This window comes from Silene latifolia, chromosome Y (assembly GCF_048544455.1).
Source record: "Silene latifolia isolate original U9 population chromosome Y, ASM4854445v1, whole genome shotgun sequence".
Classification (NCBI taxonomy): domain Eukaryota; kingdom Viridiplantae; phylum Streptophyta; class Magnoliopsida; order Caryophyllales; family Caryophyllaceae; genus Silene; species Silene latifolia.
Genome location: NC_133538.1, coordinates 156,634,650 through 156,651,496, shown reverse-complemented (window position 1 = coordinate 156,651,496; position 16,847 = coordinate 156,634,650). Strand labels below are relative to the sequence as shown.

Below are 16,847 nucleotides of genomic sequence, written 5' to 3'. Positions count from 1 at the left end.
GACAGTGCTAAGTCCACTGAAATTGACATTCATATGGATGAGGTTCAGGATGAAGTTGTGAAATGGAAGTTCACTCTCATGGGTAACGTTCTTGGTGCTAAACCCACTCAGAAACAAGTCTCTGATTTTGTTCAGAAAAGTTGGAACCATGGTCCTTTGCCTCTTGTTCAATACTTCAAGAAAGGCTGGTTAAGTTTCAAGTTTGACACTGAAGAGGCCATGAATGAAGTCTTAAGAATAGGGCCTTGGAAAGTTGGTTCAAACTCTCTTATATTGAAGCAATGGTCTCCCTATTTCTCTTGTATCATGGAAAGTGTTGCCTTAGTGCCTACATGGGTTTTATTCCCTGATTTGATCCTTATATGTGGACTGACTATATCCTAAGTAAGATAGCTAGCAAGATTGGCAAGCTGCTCTTTGCTGACTTGCACACTACTTGTAAGGCCAGGCTTTCCTTTGCTAGAGTCCTTGTGGAAGTTGACATCTCCAAAGACTTGCCTAAACATGTTGCTATTAATGCCCCTTTCATTGGTCATTCTGTTCAGAGGGTAGTCTATGAATGGCTCCCATACTACTGTCATACTTGTCACAAAATTGGTCATAATGCAGCCAACTACAAGAGGAACAAGCCCCCTGTCCCTAAGAGTCAAGATGACAAAGTGGTTGAGGGACCTAAGAAGCCTGGCAAAAAGGTTTATAACTTGTTGTGAAACCTGTCTCTGTAGCTGCCCCTCCTGTTGTGGACCCTGCCTCAGAATGCCACATGCTAGGTGGTACCTCATCACCATTGAGTTGAGATTCAGTTGCCCTGAAGGAAAGGATGGATTCAAAATGCTCTGAGATAGGTCCTCCTACTCTTGATGAGCCTCCTGATCCTCCCTCTACTGGTGATGAAATGCACTCAGAATGTAGTATGCTAGGGCATGACACTGGTCAGGAATTGGACAGCTCAGAGTTGGGTTTTGTAGAGCCTTTTTTCCCTGTGAGAAACTCTAATACCTCAGGTCTTCTTACATCTCCTAATATTTCAATGTTTTGCAGAAAGATATCCCTTCATGTGACACTGATTTAGACTCTTCTCCTTTAGTGGCTGAACCCCCTGATCCACACTTAACATGATTATATCCTCATGGAATATTAGGGACCTAAATAAGCTTTTTAAGCAAATAGAGGTTAATAGGTTTCTTACTCAGAATAAACTGGATATCCTTGGTATCTTGGAAACCAGAGTTAAGGAAAATAAATCCCAGAGGATTTTGAGAAATAAATTTAGGGGTTATAGTTCTTTTTGCAATTATAGTAAGCACTATAATGGTCGGATTTGGCTCATTTCGAATTCTTCCACTACCAGAGTCACCATTTTGCAGGTTCATGCCCAAGTTTTGCATTGTCATGTTCAACATTTGGCTACTGGTAGAGCTTTTCATAAGTCTGTAGTCTATGGCAGCAATTGCCCTGTCAAGAGGACAACTCTCTGGGATAGTTTGACTGATATGGCTCCTCAGGTTGGGCCCTAGGTTGTCATGGGAGATTTTAACATTGTTAGGTATAGTCATGAAAAAATTGGTAATCTGCCTGCTCACTTGCCTGATATGATTGACTTTAACAACTGCCTCTCTTCCTGTGGCCTTGATGATATGCAAGGGACTAGCAATGATTTTACTTGGTTTAATAAGCAAGACCCTTCTACTAGAGTTTACTCTAAGCTTGATAGAATTTTGGTAAATGGTGACTGGCTTCTCACCTTTACCCAGACTGTTGCTCAATTCTTACCCCCTGCGATTTCTTATCACTGCCCAGCTCTACTGACTTTCCCTGGGGATCCAGCACCTAAGAAGCAGTTTAAATTCCTATATTGTTGGATTGACCATCCTGATTTCCACCATCAAGTTACTGTAGCCTGGAATAGTAGGGTCACTAGTAATTACATGTTTAGGTTTATGGCTAAACTAAAGAATACTAGGGGTTGCCTCTGTTTTCTTTATGCCCAGTGGGCTTGTGATTGTGGGAAAAGCAAAGGCAGCCACAGGAGGATAAGAATAAGTGGGAATTAGTTGTAAAATTGCCAGAAAGCCCAGTTAACGAAAAAAAGCAAGCCTCTAGTTTTGGGAATTGTTTGATCGTCTTTCTCTGAGGAGGAGGCGAAACATAATTAACTTGAATTCAGGACAGCTTTTCGAAATCTTAAGCAGTTGTATCCTGCTCACTTTTCTAGTATTAGCGACAGAATTGAAAAGGTGAGGACTAAGTTGAACCAATGTTTCCTAGATCTTCAACTCAACCCTCTTTCTGAGGAACTCATCATTAAAGAGAAGGAGTTATCACTGGCTTTTTGGAAACTGAAGGATGCTAAAGCTAAGATCCTGATACAAAGAGCAAAGATTCATGATATAAAACTTAATGATGGTGGGTCTAAGTTCTTTTCCACCAGGATTAAGTCGAGGCAGCAGAATCAACTCATTGGAGAAATTCAGGACTTGGCTGGTTGTACTCATCAGGGGCTTCATGAGGTGGGTGATGCTTTTGTTTCTTACTATCAGCAACTCCTTGGTTCTTCTATCTCTGTCCAGAGTATGGATCTTTCTTCTGTTACCCAAGGGGGGTGTCTAGATGAACATGATAAGTTGCTGCTCACTGAGCCTGTGTCCAGGGGGGAGATTAAATCTGCTTTATTCTCCATTGGCTTTAACAAAAGCCCTGGCCTGGATGGTTTCTCTTCTGGTTTTTTCAAAGCCACTTGGGACATAGTTACTGATAACTTCTGTCTTGCAGTTGCTGGCTTTTTCAGGACTAGATTCATGCCTAAACAGGCCAATGTCACTCTTATTTCACTTATTTCAAAAAAAGAAAGTTGTCCAGACTGTCAAAGATTTCCGGCCTATCTCCTGCTGTTCTGTAATCTATAAGACTATTAGCAAGATTTTGACTAATAGACTGCAGAAGCTGGTGGCTAAGCTAGTGGGCTATGAGCAGGCTGCTTTTGTACCTGGTAGGAGCCTCCATGAGAATGTTATGTTAACTCAGAGTTTGGTTAAGGGGTACCAAAGAAAGTACCTCACTCCTAGGTGCATGCTAAAAGTGGACATAAGTAAGGCTTTTGACTCTATCTAGTGGTCTTTCCTTTCTAATGTGCTTAATGTACTGAATTTCCCTGAAACTTTCATAAAATGGATCATGGGGTGTGTTACTGGTGCATGGTTTACTCTTAAAGTCAATGGTTCAAATTATGGGTTTTTCAAAGGAAGGAGTGGAGTTAGGCAAGGGGACCCTCTGTGTCCCCTACTTTTTGTCCTTAGTATGGAGATGCTCTCTAGGATGTCTCCTACCACCCTAAATTTGTGAAGGTTGGCCTCACACATCTCATTTTTACCGATGACCTCATGGTCTTTACTAGGGGATATTTACAATCTGTTCAAAAAGTTGCAGAAATTCTGAAGTTATTTGCTAGCTGGTCTGGATTGAATGCTAATTTTGAGAAATCTGAGGCTTATTTTGGTGGAGTCAACTCTGCTCTGAAACAGCACATTCTTAATGCCATTGGACTAAAGGAAGGTTCTTTCCCCTTTAGATACCTTGGCCTTCCTATACATCCTTCCAGGCTTACTAGTACAATGTATGATCCTATTGTTCAAAAAGTTCAGCACCTTGTATGCAGTTGTGCAGTCAAATTCCTCGCCTATGCTGGTAAAACTGAAGTTCTAAACTCTATGGTCTTTGGTTTGGAGAATTTTTGGTGTGGTAGTCTTCTCTTGCCACAGAATGTTTGTGCCATCATTACAAAGCTACGTAAACAGTTATTCTGGGGTTATCAGGAAGGGCAAAGGAAATTAGTCTTTAAGGATTGGGCAAGTATCTCCAGTCCTTGGTCTGAGGGTGGATTTCAGATTAAGAATCTTGCTATTTGGAATCAGGCCAATATGCTTAAGTGGCTTTGGCATTTTGTACATGGATGTGGTTCTATCTGGACTGACTGGATTAGGCACGATTTCTTGGCCAATACCTCCATTTGGGATTTACAAATCCATGAATATCACTCTGAGAGCCTTCGTAATGTCCTCACTACTAGGGAAATTTGGGTCATTCATTGTGGTAGCAGACAGAAGGCTATGGATATGTTGGACACTTGCACTACCAAAGGCAAATTCTCTATTGGTAAAGCCTATAATTTCCTCAGGCCTAGATTTCCTACTCATGCTTGTTATAGAGCAGTTCAGGATCCTTTCCTTTTGTCTAGACATAAGTTCACTCTTATGTTAGCTCTCCAAAGGAAGCTTGCTACAGCTGATCAGTTTTGCAGGAGGGGAATTAGCATTGTTAACAGGTGCTGCCTGTGTAAGCAGCATGCTGAATCACCTAGGCATCTGTTCTTCCAATGTACCTATTCTAAGGCTGTCCTTTCTTCTCTTTTCACTTGGATGGGACTCCAACTTCGAGATTTGCAGCTTAGGAGCCTTATCCTCTGGTGTCACCGTAGCAAACCTAAAAAACATTGGAGGAACAAGTGGTTCAAATGCAGTATTGCTGCAGTCACCTATTACCTATGGAGGGAAAGGAATTATAGGCTATTCGAGGACAAGGAGAGGCAAGCCTCTGTGTCAGTATTCTACTTTTACACAAATCACCTACTATTGCACATGATGAAATACTAGAGGCCTTAAGTGTATAGGAGCTTTCTCTAGCTTCTAGTTGTATAGTGGTTATGCTTGTAAGAAACTCATGTAATCCTTTCTTTGGAATATATGAGAATATCATTCTTGCAAAAAAAAAATAATAATAATAAAAATAATAATAGTAATAATAATAATAATAATAATAATAATAATAATAATAATAAAAATAATAATAATAGTAATAATAATAATAATAATAATAACAATAACAATAATAATAATAACAATTACAATAATACTAATAATAATCGTATTTGTATAATAGTAATAATATGATAATTACATAGTTTCCTAATTGCTTCCTTATACCCTATGACCTCCCTATATAAATAGACCTTATTCATCATAAAACACAAATAATTCACATAAGAGAAAAGAGAAGGAAGAACTAGCTAGGAGATCGTCACAAGATAATTTTCCAATCATCTCATAACATACTTACCTTAATATTGATATAACTAATTATTAGACCACCGTTGACTGACCCGAGACCATGACCATGACTGGGAAACATCAGGGAGTAGCCGGACCTCTTTTTGACCACCATTGACCGGCGGGAAAAGGGTGTTTGAAGGGTGTTTTCGAGGGTGTTTTCGAGGGTGGTTTGAAGGGGTTGTAATATGGGTTTACACGGATTTAATCCTTATTCGTGACTAGTCTTGACTCAGACCTGGGTTGGGTTGAATTGGGGTGATAGGTCGACCATGGTGGGTGGTCAAGGGTGGTGTTTGGTACGGTGGTTGGCCGGAATTACGAGCTAGGGCAGAATTGTTGTTTAAACACGATGTAACTGTTTAATGCTCGTTGCCTTGACCTGGGTATGGTGGGGATGGAAGTTGGTGGTGTAGTCGACCTAAGGGGTGGCGTCGTGGTGGCCGTAGGTGGTGGTTTGAAGTGATGGTGGCCGGAATTTCGCAAAACAGAGGAAGGTTTGTTTGTTGTTGTGCTGTCGGTGATGGGTGGTGGTTTTGGTGTTGCAGATGGGTCGAGAGGAGGTGGGACCACCCCTGGAGCCACCGTTGGTCAGTGGTGATAGCGGTGGTGGCCAGAGGTGGAGAGGTATTTTGTAGGTGTTGAGTCAAGTTTTGGTGTCGGGTAGGGATTTAGGGCGTGAGATTGAGGGGTACTGGTGGCGGTATGGCTGGTGGTTAGGGCGTGTGTGAGTGCATCGGGTTGCAGGCTAGTGGTGGCTAGGTTAGATGGTGTCGGTGGTGGTTTGAGGAGTCGGGTTTTTGCGGGTTAAGGAAGGGGTGCCAAACATGGTTAAAAATGTGTTATACGGGTTTATGGGAGTTGTTTCACGGGTTGTATAGGTGTATTAGGTGTTGGGTTTCATTAATTAATTATAAGACATGTTTTGCGTATTATCTTACACAAGAAAATAATTAATGTAAATAAAATTATAATTAACTAAATTATAATAATGTATTGAATAATTAATAGCTAAATTATAAATATTATTTATCTATAGGTGACGGACTTGTGGAACGGATTTATTGAAGAATACTTTTAGTAGATTGCATAATTGGATTGCTTGCTAGGTAGGGATAAATCATACTCAACTCTCGTTTGTTATTGTACGATATGGTGGATGATATATATTGAAGTGAATTGTTTATATATTGATATTATTGATATTGTTGGAAGGGAGAAATTATATTATACTGTGTTGTTATTAATATTGTTGTTAACGCATAATTATGACGAGGTGAGTTTAATTATTATGAATGTGGAATTGTTATAGGAGGTATTGCAGTCAAATGTACGTTGTTAAGGGAGTTGTACTCTGTGGTGAACGGTAATATGTACGTTGTGAGGGAGGGGTACTATTACAATATGACGGTACGTTATTAAGGGAGGGGTACCATAGTGATATGAGCACGTTGTTAAGGGAGGTGTGTTATGTCATGAAAAGGAGCACGTTATTATAGGAGTGGTGCCATGTGTATGGAATTTGATTGTCTATTGTATGTTCTTGTTGTTAGTATTTATTCCTACTCAACCTCGTGGTTGACAGTGTATTCGTGAACACCTGTGATGAACCGTAACTAGGGAGCAGTCTTGACAGGTACTTAAGATTCGCTGACTTGGGAGCCTATGGGGATGTGTGAGGACTCAGCCAGTCTACCTAGAAGTTTGGACCATTTAGTTAATTAATCACTTTGTTTATTTCCGTTGCGAGTTGTATTTAATTTTACATTAAGTTTTAGTTTGGTTAAGTTGTAATAAACATGTAATCGCTAAATTTTATTTAAAGTACTTTGGTTTGTTGTACTTTGTTATTCAATGTCTCGGAAAACCGAGATGGTAACAGTCCTATTTATTTGGGAATGTCTTGTTAAAGGCTCCTGAATAAATGAGGATGTTAAACTCGTTCAAAGTATTTTTAGTACTATGGTTCTTTCGAGTTCAAGCTCATTTACACTAAGTGTTGGTTCAAACCCAAAAGGTACCTACGCCTATTACGCGGTATTATATGCTCACTATTATTATTTTCCGAAAAATATTTATTTATTTTTTATTTTAAAATGTTTTATAATTCTTAAATCATGTGGGGATTGTTGGAAAATATTTGTGATTTAAGAATTTATTTATGAGTTTTAATACAATAACAACAACAACAACATCAGAGCCTTAATCCCAAAATAATTTAGGGTCGGCTGATATGAATCATCCTTTAAAACCGTTCATGGGTGAACACACACCTCAAAATGCGAAAAAAATTAAAAAGGCAAAAATGAAAAACAAAAGGGAGAGCGAAACGTAATACAAAGTCAAGGTAAATTTATAGGTTTTAAAATCGAAGTCCGGATTTCTTTTATAAAAACTTGAAAATTTAAATTGAGAATAACGATTATAACGATTTTGAAAACCGAACTAGAATTTAAGGATCCGGAATACCTTAAAAGTAAACCAAGTAAAATATATAAGAAAGTGGTCGGTAAAAAAGGTATAATAAAGGAGAGAAGAACAAATATTTTTTTTTTAAAGTTAAATAAAAACACTAAATATATCAAAAAAAAACCATCAAATACTAAAAAAACCACATATATCCTTTCCCTCCACTGTGCCCTCTCCGTCACCATACTCTCCTCAAGCCCCAGAAATCTCATATCGTGCTCTATCACTCTCAACCATGTCTGTCTCGGCCTCCCTCTACCCCTAGGAACCTTTTCTGTTCTCCAAGTCTCTAGCCTCCTAACTGGTGCGTCCATAGGTCTCCTTCTCACATGGCCAAACCATCGTAGTCAATTTTCCATCATCGTGTCCTCTATTGGCTCCACTTTTACCTTTCCCCTAATCACCTCATTCGTTAATCGATCTTTCCATGTATGGCCGCACATCCACCTCAACATACGCATCTCTGCCACACTCATCTTTGAATGTGACAATGTTTCACGGCCCAACACTCGGAACCATAAAGTAAGGCAGGCCTAATTGTCGTGCGATAAAATTTTCCCTTTAATCTTTAGGGCATATCTTTATCGTATAAAAACCCTGAAGCACTCTTCCATTTCAACCATCCCGCTTTAATTCTGTGAGCGACATCTCCATCTAACTCCCCATCTCTTTTAATAATAGATCCTAGATATCTGAAGAAATATGACCCCTCAACAACATTCCCGTCGAAAATAATACTCCCCATCTTTGTCGATCTCGACCCGCCATGTTAGTGAACCGGCACCTCAAATACTCGGTATTACTCCTACTCAGCCTAAACCCACGAGTCTCTAAAGTATGCCTCCACAATTCTTACTTTCTCTCCACCCCCTCTTTCGTCTTATCAATCAACACAATATCATCAGCAAACATCATACACCAAGGGATATCGTCCTAAATATCCCTTTCAACTCATCCATAACAATAGCAAAGAGAAAAGGACTAAGTGCGGAACCTTGATGCACCCCGATGGTAATGGGAACTTCTTCCGTTCTCCCAACGTTAGTGCGAACACTTGCACTTGCCCCCTCATACATGTCCTTTATGAGATCAATATATTTTCGAAACACACCCTTTCTCGCCAAAGCCCACCAAAGTACTTTTCTCGGTACTCTATCATATGCCTTTTCCAAGTCAATAAAAACCACATGCAAGTCTTTCTTCTTGTCCCTATGGTGTTCCATCAACTGTCTCATGATAAAAATCACATCCATAGTCGATCTCCCAGGCATAAATCTAAATTGGTTATCCGAGATGTCTACACATTTCCTAAGCTTTTGCTCGATTATCCGCTCCCATAACTTCATCGTATAACTCATAAGTTTAATTCCCCGATAATTGGAACACTCTTGAACATCACCTTTGTTCTTGTATAAAGGGATAAGAGTGCTTCTCCTCCAAGCTGATTGCATCTTGTTGCTCCTCCAATCTTGTTGAAGAGCATGATTACCCATTCGATTCCTTTCTCCCCGAAGCACCTCCAAACTTCTCCCCAAAGCACCCCCAAACTTCTATGAGTTTTAATATTTGACCAAATATTTTTCTAACAACCCATTTATCCAAGAGCATTTAGCAAGACATTCTCGGATAAATAAAACTGTTACAATCTCAGTTAATCCTGCAATAGGAAATAAGACATCCAAGTATAACACTCCACAGCCAAAACATCTCGTCTCATCACTGCTCGCGGGTCACATGCCTTACCCCTGAGCCTGCAGGTCCACGGCCACACCAACTCCGTCGTGCCTGGCCACTCAATCAGCAGGTCCACGACTCTTCCACATCCCAGTGTGAAGCTGAATGAACCCTTGATGCCTGGGTTCTTTTTGGCTATGGATGGGGGTTATCTACTCTGGATTCAGTTTAAGTATGAGGAGATTTTTAAGTATTGTATTAAGTGTGGTAAAGTGGGACACAGGGGGGCTCAGTGCAGGGAGTCTATTATGACTATTGTTTCAAGTATAAATGGGATGTTGGATAGGACTATGAATAAGGGCTTTGTGGTTTTTCATTCTCACAGTAATCATACAATGTTCAATATGGATCTTTGTGCTACCCCCTCTACCACCAAGTTTATCTCTTCTAATGTTCGTCTTGTTAATGAGAGGGTGGACAGAGGTCGTGAGAGGCAGAGGGAGTCACCTGAGAGGCTGGTTGACTTTGAACTGGGTCTCACTCCTGGTGGTAGGGTGTATCCTGGGATGCGGTTTGCTATAACTGATAGACCCTTTGCTGCCCCAGTTTTCTATCCTATGGGTTTTGGTGGGGGAGGTATGGGGGGAAATGAAGCTGCTGCTGGTAATCAGGGTGTTCGTGTGGATGTTGGAAGTCAAAGGGGTCAAGGGGATGCTGATATGAGAGATGTACAGGGTTCCCAGGCTAATAGGGGGTGTGATTCCAGAAGTGCAGATGGCTGAGGGGGCTCAGGTTGCAGGGTATCCACCTGTTGTTGATAATTTAGGGGTTGGAGGACTTTTTCAGGATCATGGGTTAAGGGGTGCTGGTTCTGGAGCTGCTGCTGATGGTCGACCTGGGTTGGGAGGGTGGCTACATGGAGAATCTTCTCAGCATGGTGGTGGGAATGGGATGGGTGCTGATCAGGGGACTGTTGTTGCTCCTGCTAATAAAGCTAGTAATTCTGATGATTACCACAGTGCTGCTGAGGATTATGATCAACAAGGAAACCCTTTACATGGGGTTCCAAGTTTCCTGCATCAAGTGCAAGCTGTTGATCCTTACTTACTATATACTGGGGCTAGTTCTTCAAGGGGTGGTCTGAACCGTGATTTAAGAATTCAGGAGGCAATCCTGAATAGGGTTGAGAGTGATGTTGATTGGGCAAGAATGGAAGATGACCACCGTGGGCTGAATCAGACCTTTGATCCTCCACCTCAGGGACTGCCAATTGTGTACCATTATCTAGAAGGTTTTGGGCATTAACCTGGGGAGGGGGAGGAGGGATCAGCTGATATGGACTTGGGTTCACCATCTGAGGATATGGGGACTCCATTAGAGGATACCTCTGTGGAAATTATTGATATAAGCTCTGATTCTGAATTTGATTTGGGACCACCTGCCTGCTCTTGGGTTCTGAACCCAGCCATGTTGGGACGTTCCTCTGATGAGTCCTCTGAATTCCATCATAGCAGTGCTATTAACTTGATTTCTACTTCTGAGGAGGCAGCTGAGGTAACTTCTGATCTGTGTGTCCATGTTGTGGCTGATGAGAGGGGTGCTGGAAAGGCTGGGGTTGAAGCTGGTGTGGGGGGGAGTGGTGTGGGTAGAAGTGAGGTTAGGGGTCATACTCCTCTCTCCTCTACTGGGATTGCTATAATGGAGGCTAAGTTGAATGCTGTTGAAGAAGCACTGAACAAGAAGATCTCCACTCTTCGTGCAGCTAAGGTTAAGGGCAGTGATAGCTCTTTGAAAATGAAAGGTTTGCTGATTGAAGAGACCATGTCTTCTCCACAGGAAGGCTTTCCTATGAATTCAACATGTCGTCCCTCTGCTAAACTCATTGCTACTATGGATGAGGGCCGCGTGGTTAGAGCTGGGTTGTCTGATGGATTCATGGGTGTTGTTGATTTGTATCATCGCCCTGATCATATGGAGGCTAGGAGGGATGTTATTTGGGGCTCTAGGAAGAGGAAGTGCTGTACTGAAGTGGCAAATGTGGTTGTTCCAAATGCTGTTATTACTTCAATTGAGAGTGCAAAGTCCTACCTCGTTCATCTTGCCAAGAAATTATGCAGTGGAAAGGGTATTCAAGGTGACAAGGGTGTGGTGGGAAGAGGCTTTCGTGTTACTGCTCCTGATTTGGTGATGGATGATTCTTCTGAGTCTTCTGTTAATGATGCTGATGCTGATGGTTTTGCGGAGGTCTTAGTAATGCGCTCTCCCCTACAATTCCTAAGATAAGAGCGCTTCTTAGTAGGAAGTACTATGATTTTCTTTTTCTTATGGAGACTAAATGTAATGCTAGTTCTATTAGCCCTTTGTTTCGTTCTTTTGGTTTTGATATGTCTGTTGGAATGGACGCATTAGGCGCTTCTGGAGGATTATGGGTGGGATGGCGTAGGGGAGAAAAAATAAGCCATGTCTACTCTTGTATGAATTTTGTTATCCTTCGTATTGCGAAATATAATGGGATTTTATGGTACTTGGTTCTTTTTTATGGGGCGCCAAAAACAGCTATGCGATCTTCGGTGTTACATGAGTTGGAGGGTTGCATTGCTTCTTTCGAATACCCTTTTTTGATAATTGGCGATTTTAACCAAGTAGAATATTCATGTGATAAATGGGGTGCTAATTCTTCTTCACTCAATGGTGTCGCGGTTTTTAACGAATGGAGGGTGAGAAATGAGCTTGTTGGCATACCTTTTAAAGGACCGTGTTTCACGTGGTGCAATAATAGAAAGGGTCTCAATCGGGTGTATGAACGACTTGATAAGGCCTTAGCTTCTAAGGACTGGTTTGCGGTTTTTCCTAATACTAGTCTGATGCATTTTCCAATCCAGATTTCGGATCATGCGCCAATTGAGTTGGATCTCAACCTTGTACATAATGTTAATAGGAAACCGTATAAACTAGATTCTTGGGCTCTTGAAAATGAGGATTGCCTCATGGAAATTAGGAAGGCTTGGGCGGTTAACGTTGTGGGTTCCCCGGCTTTCAGAACAGTTAGAAAACTGGCCCTGGTAAGGCAGAGGGTTTAATCTTGGGCTCTTGATAAAAGAAGTGAGTGGAATCATAAATGGGAAGAGTTCGATATTCGTTTGGAAAAAGGCATGGATTTAGCTATAAGGGAGGGGAAGGATGAGGAATATACTAAAGTTGATGAAGAGGTACGGGCTTTTGCTAGAGCGGCTGCTAGCTTCTGGAAGCAGAGACCAAAATTACGGTGGGCTGTGGATGGTGATGCTTGCACCAAATATTTCTTCAACTGGGTTAAAGGGAGAGCGGGTAGAAACTTTATTTATGGGATTCGGAATGCTGAGGGTGATTGGGTGTATGATCCGGGGGAGGTGGGTCAGGCTTTCCTGGGATACTTTAAAGACCTTTACAAAGCTCATTCACAGCATAGCGCAGATGATAGCCTGAATTTCCTAGATGCTGAGGACGAGATTTTTACGGGAATCACAAAACAAGTTACAGATGATGATGCGGATTGGTTACGGAAACCTTTCTCCGCAAAGGAGGCCCGGAAGGCTGTTTTCCAAATGGGGGAACTCAAGTCACCTGGTCCTGATGGTATCCCGGCGTTTTTCTTCCAGAAATGTTGTGGGGTGATTAAATCTGATTTCACTAAGGCCGTTCTCTCGTTGCTTAACTCCGGGAAGGTGTTGAGAGAAGCTAATCGTACTTTTATTACCCTGATTCCTAAGGGGGACAATCCGGAACAGGTTCAGGACTATCGACCTATTAGCCGCTGTAACGTATTTATGAGGATTGTCACTAAGTGCATTGCTAACCGAATGGCTAGGGTGATGAGGTTTCTGGTTGGAGAATTCCAAAATGCTTTCCTTCCGGGTAGGTTAATCAGTGACAATATCCTTCTTGCTCACGAAGCCATTCATGTTATTAATAGACATAAATATGGACAGACTGGCAGATTTGCGTTTAAAGCTGATATGAGTAAGGCCTATGATAGAGTGTGATGGCAATTTTTGGAGTTAACCCTGAGGAGGTTTGGTTTCCCGGAAAATCTGGTTCATCTTATCATGAATTATGTTTCGACGGTTTCCTATGAGGTTCTCCTCAATGGTTCCCCTCTGGAAGTGTTTAAGCCAACGTATGGCCTTCGGCAGGGTGACCCTTTATCCCCCTATCTTTTTATTCTGTGCATGGAGGTGTTGTCTGGGAAAGTGATTCAGGCACAGAATGCGGGGGCTCTTCGCGGAATAAGGCTATGCCCTAATGTCCCTCCTTTGACACATTTGTTCTTTGCGGATGATGTTGTCTTCTTCCTGCAAGATTCCAACAAGTCAATTTACAGCTTGAAGAGCATCTTAGATGCCTATTGTCGAGCGTCAGGGCAGCGCATTAATGATAATAAGTTTGGAGTCTTATTTAGTCCAAGTACAAAGTTGAACCAGGCCAGGGAATGTTTGCAGGTGCTAAATATTCGACATAACGCGGGAATTGGGAAATATCTGGGCCTTCCCACTAAGTTTAACGGTTCGAAGCGTGAGATCTTTGCAGGGCTTATTGAGATGGTTTCGAAGAGAGTGTCCTCTTGGAATGGGATTTTTCTATCACCTGCGGGTAGGCTAACCTTGATTTCGTCCGTCCTATCAAATATTTATAATTACTTTCTATCGGTTTTCAAATTACCGGTAAGTGTGACTAGCAAGATCAATTCAATGCTGGCACATTTTTGGTGGGCTGGATGGAAATCTGGAAGGAGTACTCATTGGTGTAGTAGAAGATTTCTTAGTTTACCTAAGTGTGCGGGGGGCCTTAGGATTCGGAATATTGAGTGCTTGAATCAAGCTTTAATGGCCAAGCAGGCGTGGCGAATTATCTCGGGTCAGGAGTCCTTATTTTGTAAGATTTTTAGGGCCAAATTGTTTGGACGCGAGGGGTGGTCCGCGAAAGCAGCTCCTACAAGACAAAATAATGTCTCCTGGGGTGTACGTGGTATTCGTTATGGGATGGAGCTTATTTTGCATAATATTGCTTGGAAACCTGGAATTAATTCTAGCCTTTCGGTTTAGAACTCCTGTTGGGTGAATGGTGAAAGGCCTGAACCAAGTGACAATGCTATGTTACCCGACAATGTCTAGTTAAAAGATTTACAGGTGAAGGATCTAAGGTTGATTGATGGGTCATGGGATACGGGCTTCCTTCGCTTTTTGTTTACGCCGGAGTTGGTGAATAAGATCTTGGCCATTCCTTGTTGTTTGTCACAGGTGCGCGACAAGGTGTTTTGGAAACACACTAGTGACGGTCTTTATTCTGTTAAAAGTGGGTATGGTATTGCTTTTGAGGAGTATATGAAGATTCATGGTACCACTACGGATAGAGATCGGATTAATGAGGCAGGGGTGTCCTTCTACAAGAAAATTCTCTGGAATTTACCGTGGCCGAGTTCTTGGAAGGTCTTCTTGTGGAGACTTTTGACCAACTCACTGCCGATGGGAGCTGAGTTTATGAGGAGAAATATTCAGGTGGATTCCTCCTGTAAGTTGTGTGTGGATTGTGAGGGGCTTGCCGAGACAAGTGCTCATCTGTTTCGAGATTGCCGAATCGCTTGTCGGGTCTGGGCTTGTTCCGACCTCGGAATTAGGACACTTGGCAGTGCCCACATCAATATTGGGGACTGGGTCATTAACTGGATAATCTATTTAAGAAAAACAGAGGATGCGGAGATTAAGGTCATTAAGTTCCTGGCCACCCTATGGTGCTTATGGCTGGTGCGGAACCGAATTCTGTTTCAGGGGGAACATTTTCATCCTCAAATGTTTTTTTGGTTTGTGGTCATGCTCGGTGGAGACGGCGTTGAGGGCGCTTGAGTCTGGTAAGAAAGATAAGGGGGTGTGGAAGTGGACACATGTGCCAATGATCTATGTCATTTACGAGAAGGGCGGCCCTTCTTTGTGGTAGGAGGTGGGAGAGGGTGCGAGGCAATTCGGGTTATGGTAGATGCGGGATGGAAATCGGTGGGACATGCGGGTATTGGGTGGGTGGCCTATGGGGATGGTGGAAAGCCACTGTTGTCCAGAAGTGTTAGGATTTCCGCGGAATCTGGATTACAAGCTGAAGCGTTAGGACTACGGGATGTGCTAAGGTGGGCTTTTTCACAAGGGATCCTTCATTTGGAGGTCAACTCGGATTGTCTTCAACTTCTAGCTCAACTTGCCGGGCTGGAGAAGGAACACCATCTCATTGATGGTGTCATTCAAGACTTACGTTTTCTTTTCCCTTTTTTTCATTGTTTTTCGTTTAGGTTTGTGCCACGTAGGTTTAATAGGATTTCTCATAACCTTGCAAAAGGAGTTATGGGCAACTAGGTTGTTTGTTTGTTAGTCGTGTCTTTCTTTACAGCTGCCAAAAAAAAAAAAAAAAAAAAAGGAAATCTATATTGATTTTTGTAATGCGTTTTTTGAGAAGTAATTGAGCGCTGTTTTAGGGGGAAAGTCTCTCATATCATTTTTTAGCCAATTATTTTACGGATGTGTAAAATAGAAGAGATAATTCCTACCGAGTATATTCTTAGCATTATAGTTTTGTAAAAAAAATTTATAGCTAACGTATATCGAGGATTAGTTTACTGATATAATAAGTGACTTAGAGATTATTTCCATGATTTTAGCATGTCACTTATCAATTTTGGAATGAATCTCCATAATTTTAGCATAATCATATCAGTTTTCAAGTGGAAATGGAATATTCCGTCTTCGATCTGGCAAATTATGTCGTTTGTTTGCCCAATTAGAGTATTAGATTATTAACTATCTGTTTGGCCTAGTTTATTTGAAATAACTTTTACTTTGTAGAATGAGTTTTTTCATAAACTACTTTTTGAAAAAGTTGTGGTTGTTTGGCCTAACTTTTGTAAAAGTAGTTTCTTAACAAATTGATGTGTTTGGCCTACTACTGCTTTTTAGTTTTTTTTTTTAGTTTCATAATCCTAAGAGTTTTTGGGAGAAGTAGAAGCAGACGCATCAATTTGATGCTTCTGTTTTTAGTAGCTTTTTATTAACTTCTAACTTTTCAAAAGTAGTTTTTTATCTCTCTAAATTATAGTGTTTGGCCCTGCTTCTACTTTTACAATTAGAAAAGCACTTAGAAAACTTGGCCAAACACCCCCTAAGTTTTTTTTTATATAAGTATTTTCGTTTTTTAATTGCTCTAATAGACTGACACGTCAGATTTAACTTCAAATGTGAGATGCTATGTCAGCGAATTTGGCAGCTGCATTAAAGAAGTATATGAAAACTGTGATATTAATTTGTAAACGCAGTCTTACCTGAGAATCATATATCATTCTCAAAGTTCTGTATGTATCAAATTTTATATTGGCATCTTTTGTTTGTTAGATGCATGACTGCACCATTGAACTCCAAACGGTGTACAAATATGGACTTTCTTTGTTAACATTATATTCCATCTTAAATAGAGGCAAGTATCAAGGCAAATCTTAGTGATTTTTTTGGTTTACTATTCATTTTTCTTATATAACTATAAATAAAGGGTTGTGCTTTTTCACATACGCATTTTACTCTTTCACATACG

General features: G+C 41.1%; 3 protein-coding genes across 3 annotated transcripts; all 3 read left to right on the top strand.

Annotated features, from left to right (window-relative positions):
* The first annotated feature begins 3,380 nt into the window (after positions 1-3,380).
* Positions 3,381-4,649, top strand: LOC141629237 (uncharacterized). Its single transcript, XM_074442269.1, has one exon. The coding sequence runs from the start codon at positions 3,381-3,383 to the stop codon at positions 4,647-4,649; it is 1,269 nt and encodes a 422-aa protein (XP_074298370.1).
* Positions 4,650-11,569: 6,920 nt separating this feature from the next.
* Positions 11,570-12,325, top strand: LOC141629236 (uncharacterized). Its single transcript, XM_074442268.1, has one exon. It carries the CDS (start codon positions 11,570-11,572, stop codon positions 12,323-12,325), a length of 756 nt encoding a protein of 251 aa, XP_074298369.1.
* Positions 12,326-13,330: 1,005 nt separating this feature from the next.
* LOC141629235 (uncharacterized) lies at positions 13,331-15,124 on the top strand. The gene is made up of 2 exons (XM_074442267.1): positions 13,331-13,945; positions 14,411-15,124. Exons 1-2 carry the CDS (start codon positions 13,331-13,333, stop codon positions 15,122-15,124), a joined length of 1,329 nt encoding a protein of 442 aa, XP_074298368.1.
* Positions 15,125-16,847: the final 1,723 nt, after the last annotated feature.